Source organism: Argentina anserina, chromosome 3 (genome assembly GCF_933775445.1).
Source record: "Argentina anserina chromosome 3, drPotAnse1.1, whole genome shotgun sequence".
NCBI lineage: Eukaryota > Viridiplantae > Streptophyta > Magnoliopsida > Rosales > Rosaceae > Argentina > Argentina anserina.
The window spans coordinates 13,233,760-13,249,708 of record NC_065874.1 but is presented as its reverse complement, the minus strand read 5'-3'; the positions used below and the strand labels follow the sequence as shown (position 1 = coordinate 13,249,708).

Here is a 15,949-nt window from a genome sequence, read left to right as displayed (position 1 = left end):
AATTGTACAATCTTTGTTGTGAATTGTCCTCAAAAGGGTTCCAGTCGTTCTTTCCGAGCTTATATCAGAATTAATTATATGATCGTTCCAGATTCCTGGTGTTTGGTATCAAATTAGCGTATAATAAGATGAATAAGATCAAACGTACCACTCACTCTGCCATGCAGGGTGCACCCTATAAATAAACAGAAATCATAGTTCCAAACTCAATAACTTAGCCGCAGAGAAGATGACACCAAAATTCCTGCAAATGCTAGAACTTGTACTAAATGAAACCTTTTCAGTCCCTTTTTGGCAATCTTTTTCTTTCAAACATCTACTACTCTTAGCCATGTTCATCTTTCTATTACGCAGATGGTCCTCTTCTTCAAAATCATCTGTGCCCCCTTCTCCCCCAAAGCTACCCATCATCGGAAACCTTCACCAAATAGGCTCGCTCCCTCATCGCTCACTCCAAAGCTTATCTCAACGTTATGGGCCTTTCATGCTGCTCCATTTCGGAAGCAGACCAGTCCTGGTCATCTCATCGGCTGAGGCTGCCTCCCAAATCTTCAAAACCCATGACCTTATATTCTCCGACAGACCAAAGTTCATTTTCTTTGAGAGGATTTCCTACAACTACCGTGACATGGTAACTTCACCTTACGGCGAGCATTGGAGGCAGCTCAGAAGTATATCTGTGTTAAACCTTTTGAGCGTCAAAAGGGTTCGTTCTTTCCGTGCTGTGCGACAAGAGGAAACAAGATCGATGATAAGCAACATACTACAGTCCTGTAGCACTATATCATCATCCTCCACCTCATCCTCGACGGCTTTGAATATAAGCGACATCTTTTTGAAGCTTAGTAATGACATCATATGCAGAGTTGCCTTTGGAAAGAGGTACAGCGATCTCGGTGCAGATGGAGGGAAGACGTCGTTCATGGAAATTGCTGTAGAATTGACAGAATTCTTCACGCGTGTTAACATTGGTGACTATATTCCATGGCTGTCTTGGGTTACTCGCCTGACTGGGTTAGATGCTGAATTAGATGACTTGGTTAAACGAACAGATGCATTTCTTGAAATGGTTGTTCAAGAGCATATTGATAAATCCAATATCAATGGTTTGAACGATAATGAGGACCAGAAGGACTTTGTGGACATTTTGCTTTCGGTTCAAAAAGAAAACGCACGTGGTGTCGTTATTGATCTAGTTGCCATAAAGGGTACTATCCTGGTACGTATTATTTTCTTGAATCTTCTTTCCTTTAATACTTTTAAGAATCTTTATAACTCTGATTGTGGCATATATATATATATATATATATATTTCAGTACGATACTCATTAGTACTTATACATCTTAAAATTTTATACTATATTCAGCAGGAATGAAACTTAATTTACTATATCAGTTGGTTTTCTAGATAAAATAAGTTTTCACATTAACGAAAATTAAGTAATTAAAGAGGCAGTACGGTGCTTGAATCTTAACTTGGGTTGTTGTTTAGGAGGAATATTTAATTAACTTAATGCGAAATTTGCAGGATATGTTTGCCGGCGGCAGTGACACCACATTCACAACCTTAGAGTGGGTGATGTCTCAGCTAATGAGGAACCCAAGGGTGATGAAAAGATTGCAGAATGAGGTGAGAGAAATTGTTGGAAAGAAAGAGGATATATCAGAGGATGATTTGGTTGGAATGCACTACTTGACGGCTGTGATCAAAGAGTCTTTTCGTTTACATCCACCATTTCCATTACTTCTTCCCAGATCGTCCAACAAAAAAGTGAAAATTTATGGTTACAACATTGAGGCTAACACACAAGTTATGGTAAATGCATGGGCGATTGGAAGAGATCCAAAGTTATATACAAATCCTGAACAATTTGAGCCGGAAAGGTTCTTAAACAGTCCCATAGATTTTAAAGGAAATGACTTTGAATTAATTCCATTTGGTTCTGGTCGGCGAGGATGTCCAGGAATGAATTTTGCAATGATTGTGGTAGAGATTGTTCTTGCAAATCTTGTTCAGAAATTCGACTGGCTATTGCCTGATGGTGCAAGAGCAGAAGATTTAGACATGACTGAAACCGGTGGCGTGACTGCACATAGAAAATATCCTCTCAAAGTGATTGCAAAGCCATATCTTCCATATTTTTTGTTACCTATTGTACACGGTCGAACTGAAGAAATCTATTCGGCAAAGCCCCGGTCAATTGGGTTTCAATATGTCAAAACGTCGTTTCTTTAGTTGAACGTTGGTACGAACGGTCAAACCATGTCCAAATGGGACGAAATTTCTACGGGCTACCTAAATATATATACCAATTACATCTACTGGTGTCGATCGACCATATTTCGAACTGGAGATGTCGATCGCCGAAGTGTCCACTAATGTATTATAACCTTTATATTAGGTTTATAATAAAACTATCACATTATGAAGTGCCTATATGAAGGACACTTCTCGGAATCGATCAATACCATCTAATGTGATAAGTATATATATTTAGTGATCATTTTAAAATTTCATCCAATTCGGACCTCCATTGACCGTCGGAATTTCCGGTATATCGAAAACACCATTAATAAGGACCTATTACAAATATGTCCTAATGGAGGATCTATTACAAATATGCGAACGCCGAAAGCCGTTTGTATATCTGAAATCACCTCATTTTTGTTACCTATCGTGTGCGGCCGCACTGAAGAAATCTATTTGGCAAAGCCTCGATCAATGAGGTTATATTATATGAAAACGTCTTTTTTTTGTTGACAGTAGGTACGGACGGTCAAATCATTTCACAACGGATGAATTTTTTACATGGTCCCTAAATATATATATCTATCACATCTATTAGTGTCGATCGACAATATTCCGAAATTAGAATTTATTTGTGACTTTTTTAGGATGTTTTCTAATAATTCTTTTATTATTTCAAACCCTTAAATTAGAGTATTATATATTTTTTCTAATACAAGCTCGCAAGGCCCTGCCCGTAAAAGCCAGCAAGGCCCGCCTTAGGTGGGCGGGTTTAGATCTTCGAATTTGTAAAAATACCCGGCCCGGCTCGGGCTGTCATTTATTTAAATTTACTAAGGCCCGGACCGGACCGGTCACTCATGAGCCGGGCCGGACCGGGCCGAGTGTAACGACCCTAAAATTTCGAGCATAAAAACTCAAAATATTGAAGTCGTACAACACCAAAACAATCTCAACGAATCGAAATCATTTAAATGCACAGCGGATCAATACTGAGTTCACAATACAACTCATACAACCAATTATTACAAACCAAATTGTAAATCAACATTATATAAAATGGAAATGTAATAATCCTCACACTCTCTCACAACTCACAAATAAATCCTCACAAGTTCTCACACACCACTTCGCAATAGAAACCTCACCACAATCAAGATAATGAACAACTTCCAGTCCCCGGAGTCGTCCTTCGATTCCCACTAATCGACACCTGCAGTAGAATCCCCTACACCATCGAATTGGTGTACCGGGATTGTAAACACAAACCCAGTGAGCTTTACAGCTCGTATGAGTAAAATAAAACGAATATAACTCGCATATCAATATATACGAAAATCCACAAATCAACAAATATAAATGCACTCATGAGTCAATGGACAGCCCATCTGGTTGTCCCGAAAATATGAAAATGAAAGTACTCATGAGAAATTGGGTAACCCCTCTGTTTACCCAAATGCATTTATAATACGGGTACTAATGAACGTTGGTACACCTCTGTTACTCCTCACGTAGTACACCGCCGACGTTGGACAACCTCCTCGCTACCCAACGCCCGACATAGGGCAACCTCCTCGCTACCCTACGTCCGACATAGGGCAACCTCCTCGCTACCTTACGTCCGACATCGGGCAACCTCCTCGCTACCCCATATCCAAAAATATGAGAACTCATGAGCCGATAACCCATCTGTTACCTCACATGCAATACTCCGGCAGACAGACTAGAGCTCTAACTGTAACGTAACTTTCGCCCGGCCAAAGGCTAGGTTCTGACATGCCAAACACGTCCAAAGATTGGTCCGAAGACATAAACACGTACAATAATCTACTCATTATTTGTACAAATCGCATCAACATGCTCAATATATAATTCTCATCACCACTGTGATCATATTCACAAACGAAATCCCAACAGTATATAATATAGCAAACTATATATATATGTACATATTTACCATTCATACAATATATATATATAATCCACTTTATTATATACATGTCATATTTCATAAATACGTCCGAAGACAAAACGTGTTAACAATTCTTAACGTTAAAACCACGTACAATAATCTACTCATTATTGTACTAATCACATCGCATGCTCAATATATAATTCTCATCACCACTGTGATCATAATTCACAAACGAAATCCTAACAGTATATAATATAGCAAACTATATATATATGTACTTATTTACTATTTATACAATATATATATATAATCCACTTTATTATATACATGTCATATTTCGTTCTTTAATATTTTGAAAAATGTTGAATCTCCGCAATGGTAGATTCGTAAATAAGTGAGATTTTACTCACATTCCTTCCTGCGTGCAACTTCCACGACACTTAAAGTAATTTATTCACTTGTTTCGTCAGTCACCTAATAGCATGATAAATGCTTAGAAAATGATACTTAAAATACCATGTGACGATTCCAGTACAACTAAATGTTGTTCATAAAAAATTGTTCACAAAACACTGTTCATGATTTAGTAATCACAGTTTTTTTACTAAAACACTGTTCACGTTCACTGTTTTTACCAAATCACTGTTCACAGTTACTGTTTGTAATGACACTGTTCGATGTTACTGTTTTACCAAAACATTGTTCACATTTACTGTTTGTAATGACACTGTTCGATGTTACTGTTTTACCAAAACACTGTTCACATGTACTGTTGCAGAACCCCATTCACAATACTATACATGCGGCGTCACTGTTCACCGACCGCCACTAATCATCACCAAATTTTACCACCACAACCTAAACAACATTTCCAACAACTTTCTAGTTGACACCAAGGTCTAACTCCAAGCCTAAACAGTCCAAACGACGAAGAACATAAATTCGGCACTATTCACAGACCCTGGAAATTGAAATTCTTGATTCGGGTACTTACACTTCGATTTGGCTCGATTCCTTTTGTGGGAATGTTGCTGGGACTGAGACAAGCAAAAGCCCCCAAGAATCTCGAGCTATGGTGGCCGGAGGAGGCGGCGCTGACACAGCAGTAACTTCTAGCAGTTGCTGCACCGTGTATGGTTGTCGCCGGAGTGCAAGGCGTAGCCCAAAAGATGGAGATCGTCGAGCCCGTCAGTTTGATAGGTGGCACGACACGAGGCGACGTCGGATGGTGGAGAAATCGGCCGGAGAAGATTTTTGGGTCGGGTGAACAGTAACCGAGCTGATTTTTTGGAAAAAAAAACTGATTTTCTGATTTCTAATCTCCTCTCCTTCCTTTTATACTATTTCCAAAATCGAAAACCAAACTTCCGTTACTAACAACTTCCACATACGACATCTGATTAAAGCGTGCTGCGCGTCTACGAATTCGTATTGACGAATTCTACGACTTTCGTGAAGAAAGTTTCCTGAAAAGAGTGACGGATTAAAAGTCGACTCTTGGGTTAAATGAATTTAATCAAATAACACACTTTTGGCTCTTGAAACAAATTTCTACTTCGAACAACGACAAAATAAAAGGTGTAAAATGTGAATTTAATCAAATTACCATTCTCTTAATTTCTGATAAATTAAAAGAAATGGTATTGAAAATTTGAGTTATTACACCGAACCCGGCCCGTTGACTAGTATTTGTAACTTTTCTGATATGAAATCTTTTATATGTCGGACACTCTAGATGATTTCGATTTTCATTTTTTATCTGATAATGGGAATACAATTTTTTTTTTTAGTATTGAAAGGAACTCAACTTTTCTTATAGACCTCGAAACGCGAAATGTAGTCCCACTGTCTCTATTACTCAGTTTACTCGAGAGCTCTAAAACTTACGTACAAGAGCCAAGAGGCAACCACCCAAACGCCCTGTTCACTCCAAAATCCAAATTATGTGCATTGTGCAAAGGGCTAAAAGCCTAAGAGGGTGTGAGCCAAGTGGGAGTTTGAGCCTCCAATTATTTATTTATTTATTTATTTTCATGACGAGCTCATGTAAAAAATTATGACCGTACGTGTCCATCGGCCAAGATATGGCTTCGAGTACCTTATGCTAACAACATTTCCTCACACTGGCTTTTGCTTGAAATTAGAGTTGAAAAATGATCGAAAGCAAGAAACAAGCATTTCTGAACCAAAACTAGTAGATTAGGTAATATGACATATCCTCAACGAAGAATCATGAGTTGCACATAAGAATCGATCCTCATCTAGCTTCCAAAAGCGAAATGGATATTTCATTATTGAGGATTCATTACCAACATTATCATGGACTGCTTGATGATGTTCCTTTTCCACAAGGAAGCCAGGTTGTTTAGGTTGAGGTATTGCAACATTATAACCACAGACGCCATGCTTGGCCGATCCTCAGGATGATGTTGCACGTAGAAAAGACTAACTTGAATGCAATGCAACACTTCGGATAGACATGAGCTCTCTAATCATGAATCAGTCAATTTTAAAGGCCTTCCTTCGTTCCACAATATCCATGCCTATTAAACACGTCAAATCCCATTCATCAGTCTGTGTATAACTACAAGTAAGAATATGAACTTTCTACTAGATACTTACATTACCAATGAGATTATGGCTGTGGTCTGGATGATAAACCCCTTGTTTCTCCTTCCACTTATAATCTCCAGCACCAATATACCGAAGCTAAAGACATCGGTTTTCACAGAATATAGCCCATCAGCAGCATATTCCGGTGCCATGTGTTAAAATAGACACACCACAAATTAGTATAAATAACTAAATCATTGATGAGAATTATACAAAGTTGAAATGTTTATCATAAAATGTTTGGAGGAAAACGTACTATGTCCCGACCACTCTTTTAGTATTTCCTTCAGTCTGATATCCTCCGGTTAATATTCTAGCCAAGCCAAAGTCAGAAATTTTTGGATTCATTTCATCATCAAGGAGAACATTACTTGCTTTTAGATCTCTATGTATAATCCTTAGCCTGGAATCATGGTGGAGATAGAGGAGACCCCGAGCAATGCCACAAATGATGTAGAAACGTTTAGGCCGGTCTAACAGTTGTTTTTTTCCCTTATTTGATCGGGTAAGTGCATCATTTGTTTAGTATGTTGGTAGCATATTGTTATCTACTTGGTCCATGCGGCGTTCCGTCCTTATACGACCAGCCTTATCCAACGGGGCAATGTACTGGTTTCGCCTTGCCTTGAGCTCATTAGGGGGATCATATCTAGACCTCAACCAGTGTGTAGGGCAGCCTACTCCATTATTCAACGTTAAGTCTCTGACTAGCGATAAGTTACCTAAACTTAATCGGGTCGGCCTGTTTGAACCCCTACGAATGGACGACCATATATCTCTTGCACTGATGATCATAGAACAATCTCACATATGCATGAAGATCATATAAACAGCAACGCTCATGATAAACATTCTCCAAAACGGGACGTGACATCCTCTCCCACCAAACAAGGTGTACGTCCTTGTACACGGCATCCTCACTGTGACACGTGTACCCCTCATACGCCCACGATGCCTGAGAGACGAAAAGAGTTCCCAAAGATCGCCCAACAAAGTTCCGCGTCGTATCTCTCGTCTTGGACTTTGTCATGGACCCTCGTCCAGTCCTCTCCTTAGAGACACCCTGCCTACTCGACTCCCCCGCGGAGTCCCCCGTATCTTAGGGACACATCGACATGTGTGAGCGTTTGGTGACACAACAACAATGATGTCGGGATAGCTCTGATACCACTTGTCACGGATCTAGCCATCCATTCGGTTGTCACACTTAGTCCATGCGGCGCTCCATCCCCATGGAGCTAGTCTTATCCATTGGGGCAATGCACTGGTTTCACCTTGTCTTGGGCTCATCAGGGAATCGGCTCCAGACCTCGACCAGTGTGTAGGGCGGGATACTCCTTTCTTCGACGTTAAGTCCCCGACTAACAACAAACTCCCCAAACTTAACCGGGTCGGCATGTCTGATTCCCTAGGAAGGGGCAACCATATATCTCCCACACTCCTGATCATAGAGCAATTCCACATATGCATGAAACTCATATAACCAGCGACGTCCACGATAGACACTCCCGAAAATGGAACGTGACTGGGAGCTCCAGGTCCTCCTCCTTTTGTGTCCCTTCAATTTTTTGATCTTCTGTGTCTGATGTAGTATATATGGACTAAATGTTAGCTATAGCCTAAAAGAGAAGTGTACAAGAGCAAAGTATATGGATTTATTTATTAAAAGAAAAAAGCAATTTTTTCAATCCTTTTTAGCCATTTAAACACATCTTAATCCAATCATACATAATTTGACGAAATTCTTATGAAGTTAGTCTACCTTTCAGATTGGTCCTCCTTCGGTAGACATACATAGTAGCCAACTAAGAGCAGCCCTGAAAACAATGCTGCTATCACAACAGCAACTATAATTCCTGTCTTAACTTTACCATCATCTTCATTTCATGATAGATGATGCAGTAAAGTAGATAAATAATTAGATCCGCAGGCTCAAACAAAATTTGGAAAGCAAGATCAATTACTTAAATATAGAGGCAAGAATAGGATTCTTGAAACAAACTAACAAGAATAACAGAAATGCAATTTACAAATTACTATATGGGCATATGTACCTATCTCTGAAGCCGACATTCGAATGCATAGATCTTGGCCAGTACCTGGAAAGTTTCTGATATCTAGTAGATCACCAAACCAGATAGCGCAGCCAGAACCTCCTGCTCTGATATCCGAGCTTGTATTAGCCATGCAAGTACAGTTGTTCAAGCACTTGGCTCTGCATTCCTTGATGTTCATACTTTTGTTCACCCAAGAATGTGTAGTATCTGGCAATTTCAAGTTATTGAACTTGACAAACCCATCTCTGTCACCTTCCTGGCAGCTTAGTTGTTTGCGGCGCACACATCCAAGTGACCAGTGTGTTAAATTCCATTTCTCTGGTGACTTCGGCTCGAATCCTTCTAGACATTGGCATACTGGATTGTTACTGATGATACAATCTGCATTCGGTCCACAGAGGCCATATTGATCACAGAAATCTCTAGGTACCGATGCATCCAAGCTTTCTCTGCTTCAATCCATGTAACGCGTTCGCGTGTACTCTTGGTTCCATTTAAGACCATTATTGAAATTACAGACTTGTTCTGAAGTTTGTACATGCATGTAGCAGACTTCATCATCATTATACACAAAGTCGAAACTGTAAATTGGATTAGGCCTTAATTCTGGGGCACCTCCCGGACAAGGGTCTTCTGAATTTTCCCATGCTGATAATTCCCTTTTAAGACCTGTCCTGAAGTCCCATCCCAACTTCATTTCCAGTAATAATGTATCAGTAGGATAATCAATGCTCTGCCACAAGGACTTTCCTCCTGTCAAATCTCTTACTACTAAATTTCCAGAATCTAATAACTGTACCATTAAACTTTGTACAAGCTTAGCTAAACTTGTCCACCAAACAACACTCTTATTCTGACCCAACAGCACAAGATATCCAGTGTTGTTAATCATCAACACACCGAACGAGTCTTCAATCGGGTTGCATCGATTCGCAACCCAAACAAACGTTTTAACTGGAATGTTTTTGTACCAAATTCCCAAGTAACGGTTTTTCGAGTTACCTGGACTGGAGAACCCCAGCTCAAAGCTGCCATCACTTGAAACCAAGGTGGTGCCATTGTCATGGATAGACTGCGAGGTACTGATGCTGTCAACTGCAAATGAACCTGTGAACAATAGAAAGAGCATAGTAATACTAAACACCAAAGAACAAAGATCACCCGTATTTGGTTAATTATAGCTACCTAATATTGCTTTCAAATTCAAATGATGGAAAGAAAACATATATATGGTTGGGGATCGAGAAGAAAATATGCAAGTTAGGACAGGGTCTATTGACTAGACAAAATATGCGTACTATTCAAAAGCCAGCAACATTTAACATACACAATAATCTAAAACATGGTCAAGATTCAAGAATGTCTCAAATACTAGAACTCCCTAAAAATCAATGACGTGTTTTCCAGGTACCAGTATAATCTTCCATTATTCATTTATTCCTCGTCGTTTTATATCGTCAAACTATGGTAGAAAAACACCTGTGACAAGTGATGTAAAAATTTTCTTTTGGTTACATTGTATATATAATATTATAATTGTATACACATAATTTATTCGATGAGGAAATAGTTGTACACACTAAAATAAACAAAGACAGACTAATTTAGTAATCATGGACACCGGAACTAGTTTCACTAGAAAGAGAGCACCATAATTTCACACCAAGCGGGCCAACCAAAATAGGACTGTTTTAGGAAAAAAATTTGACACGGGAATTTTAGGGCTCGTCAACGGGCTGGTCCGGACCCGGTCTGACCCATAAAAAGCGGATCCGGGACCGGGTCGGGCCTTAATAAATTTAAATAAATGGTGGGCCGGGCAGGGTATTTTCACAAATACGAAGATTTAAGCACACCCACAAGCGGGCTTTGCGTGCTTTTGCGGGCCGGGCTGGGTTTTACGGGCTTGTATTAGAAAAAAAATACAATATTCTGATTTAAGGGTTTGAAACAATAAAAAAATTATTAGAAAACATTCTAAAAAAAAATCACAAATAAATTCTAGTTTCGAAATATTTTCGATCGACACTAATAGATGTGATTGATATATATATTTAGGGACATTATAAAAATTTCATCCAATTCGGACATCGTTGATCGTCAGAATTTTCAGTCAACGAAAAAAAGTTGCGTTTTCACATAATAAAACCTCATTGACCGGGGCTTTGCCAAATGGATTTTCTCGTTACGACCACGCACGATTGGTGATAAAAATTAGGTGATTTCAAATATGTAAACATCTTTCCGCGTTCACATTTTGGTAATGCGTCCCCCTTAAAGCATATTAGTGTTGTTTTTATTTTACCGGAAATTCTGACGGTCAAACGAGGTTCAAATTGGATGAAATTTTAAAATGATCATTAAATATATATATATATATTGATCCCATTGGATGTGTCGATCGATTTCGAGAAGTTTCCTTCATATAGTCGCTTCATAATGTGATACAGGTTATAATACATTAGTAGACACTTCGGCGATCGACAACTCCAATTCAAAATATGGTTGATCGACACCATTAGATGTGATCGGTATATATATTTAGGGAACCCGTAAAAATTTCGTCCGTTTTGGACATGATTTGACCGTTTGTACCAATGCTCAACTAAAAAAGAAGTGTTTTGACATATTGAAACCCCATTGACCGGGGCTTTGCCAAATAGATTTCTTCAGTGCGACCGCGCACGATAGGTAACAAAAATTAGGTGATTTCAGATATGCAAACGGCTATCAGCGTTCACATATTTCTAATATGTCCTCCCTTATAGCATATTAGTGGTGTTTCCAATTTACCGAAAATTTTGACGGGCAAACGAGGTCCGAATTTGATGAAATTTTAAAATAAGCACTCAATATATATATTGATTACATCAGATGGTGTTGATCGATTCTGAGAAGTTTCCTTTATATAGTCGCTTCATCATGTGATAGTTTTATTATAAACCTAATATAAAAGTTATAATACATTAGTGGACAATTCAGCGATTGACAACTCCACTTCGAAAATATGGTCAATCGACACCATTAGATGTGATCAGTATATATATTTAGGGAACCGTAAAAATTTCGTCCGTTTTGGACATGGTTTGACCGTTCGTACCAACGTTCAACTAAAAAAATGCGTTTTGACATATTGAAACCTCATTGACCAGGGTTTTGCCAAATTGATTTCTTCAGTTCGACCGCGCACGATAGGTAACAAAAATTAGGTGATTTCAAATATGCAAACGGATTTTGGCATTCACATATTTGTAATAGGTCATCCCTTAGGGCATATTAGTGGTGATTTCGATTTACTGAAAATTCCGACGGTCAAACGAAGTCCGAATTGGATGAAATTTTTACAGGGTCACTAAATATATATACCAATCACATCGGCTGGTGTTAATCGATCCCAAGAAGTTTCTTTCATATAGTCGCTTCATAATGTGATAGTTTTATTATAAACCTAATATAAATGTTATGATACATTAGTGGAGGCTTCGGCGATCAATAACGCCAGTTTGAAAATATGGTTGATCGACACCAGCAGATGTGATCAGTATATATATTTAGGGAACTAGTAAAAATTTCGTCCGTTTTGGATATTGTTTGACCGTCCGTACCTACGGTCAACAAAAAAAAGGCGTTTGACATATTAAAATCCTCATTGACGGGGGTTTTGCCAAATGGGTTTCCTTGGTGCGACGACACACAATCATTGACAAAAATTAGGTGATTTCAGATATGCAAACGACTTTCGGTGTTTGCATTTTGGTAATGGGTCTTCCCTTATGACATATTATTGTTGTTTTCGGTTTACCGGAAATTCCGACTGTCAAACGAGGTTCGATATAGATGAAATTTTTACAGGGTCACTAAATATACATACCGATCATATCGACTAGTGTCGATCGATCCCGAGAAGTTTCCTTCATATATTTGCTTCATAATGCGATAGTTTTATTCTAAACCTAATAAAATATGTATGTATAATATTTTATTATTTGGCGGGCTTTTACGGGCCGGGTCTTGCGGGCTTTTAGCGGGCCAGGCCCACGGGCCGGGCCGGGTTTCACACCTCTAATTTAAGCCCGGCCTTCTACCCATAGAAGCGGGTTTTGGCCGCCTTTCTTGCGGGCCGGGCCGGGTAAAAGCATGTCAGGCTTACGGGCCTCTGAGGATATTTCGGATCCGCGGGCTAAATGATGAGGCTTAGGCAATTTAGTGGGAGTTATTATGTCTGCTAAAGTAAATTTTAGATTGATCGGGTTTTAGGAACAAGTTGAAATTCATAGCTAGTCCAGCTTGCGCTACCTGGTTTGTTATATATGGTTTTGGTGTCATTCTTGCTTTGCGATAATTCTAAGTGGAAGATTGTATTCAGTGAACTAGTTGTAGGGTTTATGTAAGTGCGACAAGTAGCTGCGTATTTTTTTTAATTTTTTTTTTTACATTTTTCATCGGTAAGCTGTCGAAAAATTGGGTGCTTAAGGATTTGAACAATCAACATTTTTCGTCGGTATGGGGATCGGGACCAAAATACCATCCCCGCCACTTACCCGTTTCCGCTATTCGAATACTGCGGATCCCCGTACCCGTTACCCGATTTCACCCGAAACACTCCCCCATTAGGGTCGAATACCCGTGGGTACCCTGTCCGCTGCGTATTTTTGCCATCCCTAAATTTAAGAGAGACTTAGTTCCACTCAAGCAAGTTTTTTACTATCCCTACCAACTCAACCAAAGTGTTTGTCATCCCTTCCAACTCAAGCTTGGGGGGTTAGTATACACAATTAGCTAAACATTACAAGTTACTTTGTGAAGATTTTGAAGGAAACCAAAGGTCATAAAAATCAGAACCCTAAACCACAAACCACGTCTTAAACTACAAAATTAAAACGCTAAAAAAGTAATCAAATATCAAGCTTTACAGAGCGCAGTCTACTCTTGGTCTCCTACAGTAATTATAGTTATATTCGTGTCGATGTTCTATTTTAAAAATAAACTGACTGGTGTTCAAAACATGTAACAAGGTCCAAAAATCTAAATTACTTGTTCTCTTTGTGTCAAATCGAGTTAGTGTTTAACTGTTTATCGTGAACAGATACACCGTGGCGATCTGAAGCGTACGTGAGAGGTTGTACATAGGTAACATTGGACACAACCATGAGCGACCCGGCGACCCCATTGAAAGTGAACGATTCAGGTTATGACTATATGTGATTCTCGTTTTCCTTCTGTAAAATGTGAATCATAGTTTAAGTCTAGAGGGGCTAGGGGCTTAATAAACTTTTTTTCCTTTTCTTGATCCGTAGAGGATTATACTTTGAAAGAGTGTCGTTTATCAATCTATCATGGTTTTGGACGAAGTCCACCATCAAATTCAATGGTGAGGATGTTCCTCCAAGATCTAAGATGCTTTCTTCCCCGCATTTGAAGTTAAAAAATTCTCTGGCTGAGAGTTTGAGGCTTTTCTAATGAGAATCAAATTAATTGAAAAAATAAGGTAAGAAACAGACTTTCTGCGAAGTCCCTATCCAGATTCCAGAATCAAAAATTCATTCGATGTTTGAACTTTGAAGTGATCTGCTTCATTTCGATTCAACAAAACAAAGCGAATCAAATTGCATTTGAGGATTTCATCTAAAACGATCAGTCCCAGAATCAATATCCCTAAACTAGTCCAACGCAGAATGATGGATCAAACAAAGAACAAACAATGATGATCTGAAACAATGAGTCAAGTGTCAATTCATTTCTGTATAATATTTTCCCTCCTTAATCCAATAAACAATAACAACAACCGCCGGAAAAGAAAACACAGCGAAAGAACCCAAGAAACTAGATTAATTTCTGAACAAATCTCCATCAACAATGCTTACAATTCGTGTTGAAGAACATCGTCCAGCCAGAGCCGCGACTCCTCCATAAGCTCGGGGCTCAATCTAAACATCAACACACAAAACTCCATCTGATTCAGCGCCCCATCGCCGTCGAAGTTCCCCTCCTGCAACATGGACCGTAGATCGTCGTCGCCCAGGTCCTGCAGGCCCAGAAGCGCCGCGTTCCTCTTGAGGCTCTCAAACGTGATGACCCCCTTGGCGGGATCCATCAAGAGATTGAACCCATTACAGAGCTCACCGATCAAGCCGTCCCCGCCGAGCTTGTCGGCCATGGTGGGCAGCAAGTCTTGGAAATTCGCCTCTGTGTTTTGCTTAGGAGACGCCATTGATGAGTTGAGAAATGAAAGAGTGGAAGAGGGAATGCGAGTGGGAGAGGATTAGGTTATGTTTGTTGGGGATAGAGTGAAATGGGAAGTGGGTATATAAAGAGGAAGAGGAGGGGGGGGGGGGGGGGGACAGGTAGTTCGGTCGCTCACTCGGTTTGGTTTTTGGGTGAAGCTGCCTTTGGGGTTCGAGGAAGGTCCTGGAGAGGTATAATGGTCCGACCAGGTGGAGTGTGGTCAATAGAATGGTGCTATAATAGGGGTGAATGTGTCATTTTGTATTTGGATTTAGATATGTCTCATCATATAGCCCGCGGATCCGAAAACCCCGTGGAAACCCGCAAGCTCGACGGGCTTTTATCCGGCCCGGTCCGCGAGAAAACCCGCTTTCGTAGGTAGAGCGCCGGGTTTAAATTAGAGGTGTGAAAACCGGCCCGGCCCGCCAAAAGCCCACAAGGCCCGGTCCGTAAAAGCCCGCCAAATAATAAAATATTATACATACATATTTTATTAGCTTTAGAATAAAACTATCGCATTATGAAGCAACTATATGAAGGAAACTTCTCGGGATCGATCGACACCAGTCGATATGATCGCTATATATATTTAGTGATCCTGTAAAAATTTCATCCAATTCGGACCTCGTTTAACCGTCGGAATTTCCGGTAAATCGAAAACAACACTAATATGTCATAAGGGAAGAGTTGAAAGACCCATTACAAAAATTGAACACCGAAAGTCGTTTACATATCTGAAAATCACCTAATTTTTGTCACTGATTGTGTGCGGTCGCACTAAGGAAACCCATTTGGTAAAACCCCGGTCAATGAAGATTTTAATATATCAAAACGCTTTTTTTTTGTTAATCGTAGGTACGGACGGTTAAACAATATCCAAAACGGACGAAA

General features: G+C 39.6%; 2 protein-coding genes and 1 pseudogene across 2 annotated transcripts; 1 reads left to right on the top strand and 2 right to left on the bottom strand.

The window, feature by feature from the left end:
• Positions 1–205: 205 nt before the first annotated feature.
• LOC126787096 (cytochrome P450 736A117-like) lies at positions 206–2,476 on the top strand. Its single transcript, XM_050513029.1, has 3 exons — positions 206–1,219; positions 1,529–2,155; positions 2,432–2,476. The coding sequence occupies exons 1-3, from the start codon at positions 230–232 to the stop codon at positions 2,474–2,476; spliced, it is 1,662 nt and encodes a 553-aa protein (XP_050368986.1). The 5' UTR covers positions 206–229.
• Positions 2,477–6,454: 3,978 nt separating this feature from the next.
• On the bottom strand, positions 6,455–10,109 carry LOC126787095 (G-type lectin S-receptor-like serine/threonine-protein kinase At4g27290; annotated as a pseudogene).
• Positions 10,110–14,543: 4,434 nt separating this feature from the next.
• LOC126788336 (calcium-binding protein KRP1-like) lies at positions 14,544–15,127 on the bottom strand. Its single transcript, XM_050514312.1, has one exon. The coding sequence runs from the start codon at positions 15,042–15,044 to the stop codon at positions 14,694–14,696; it is 351 nt and encodes a 116-aa protein (XP_050370269.1). The 5' UTR covers positions 15,045–15,127; the 3' UTR covers positions 14,544–14,693.
• Between the last annotated feature and the right edge of the window lie 822 nt (positions 15,128–15,949).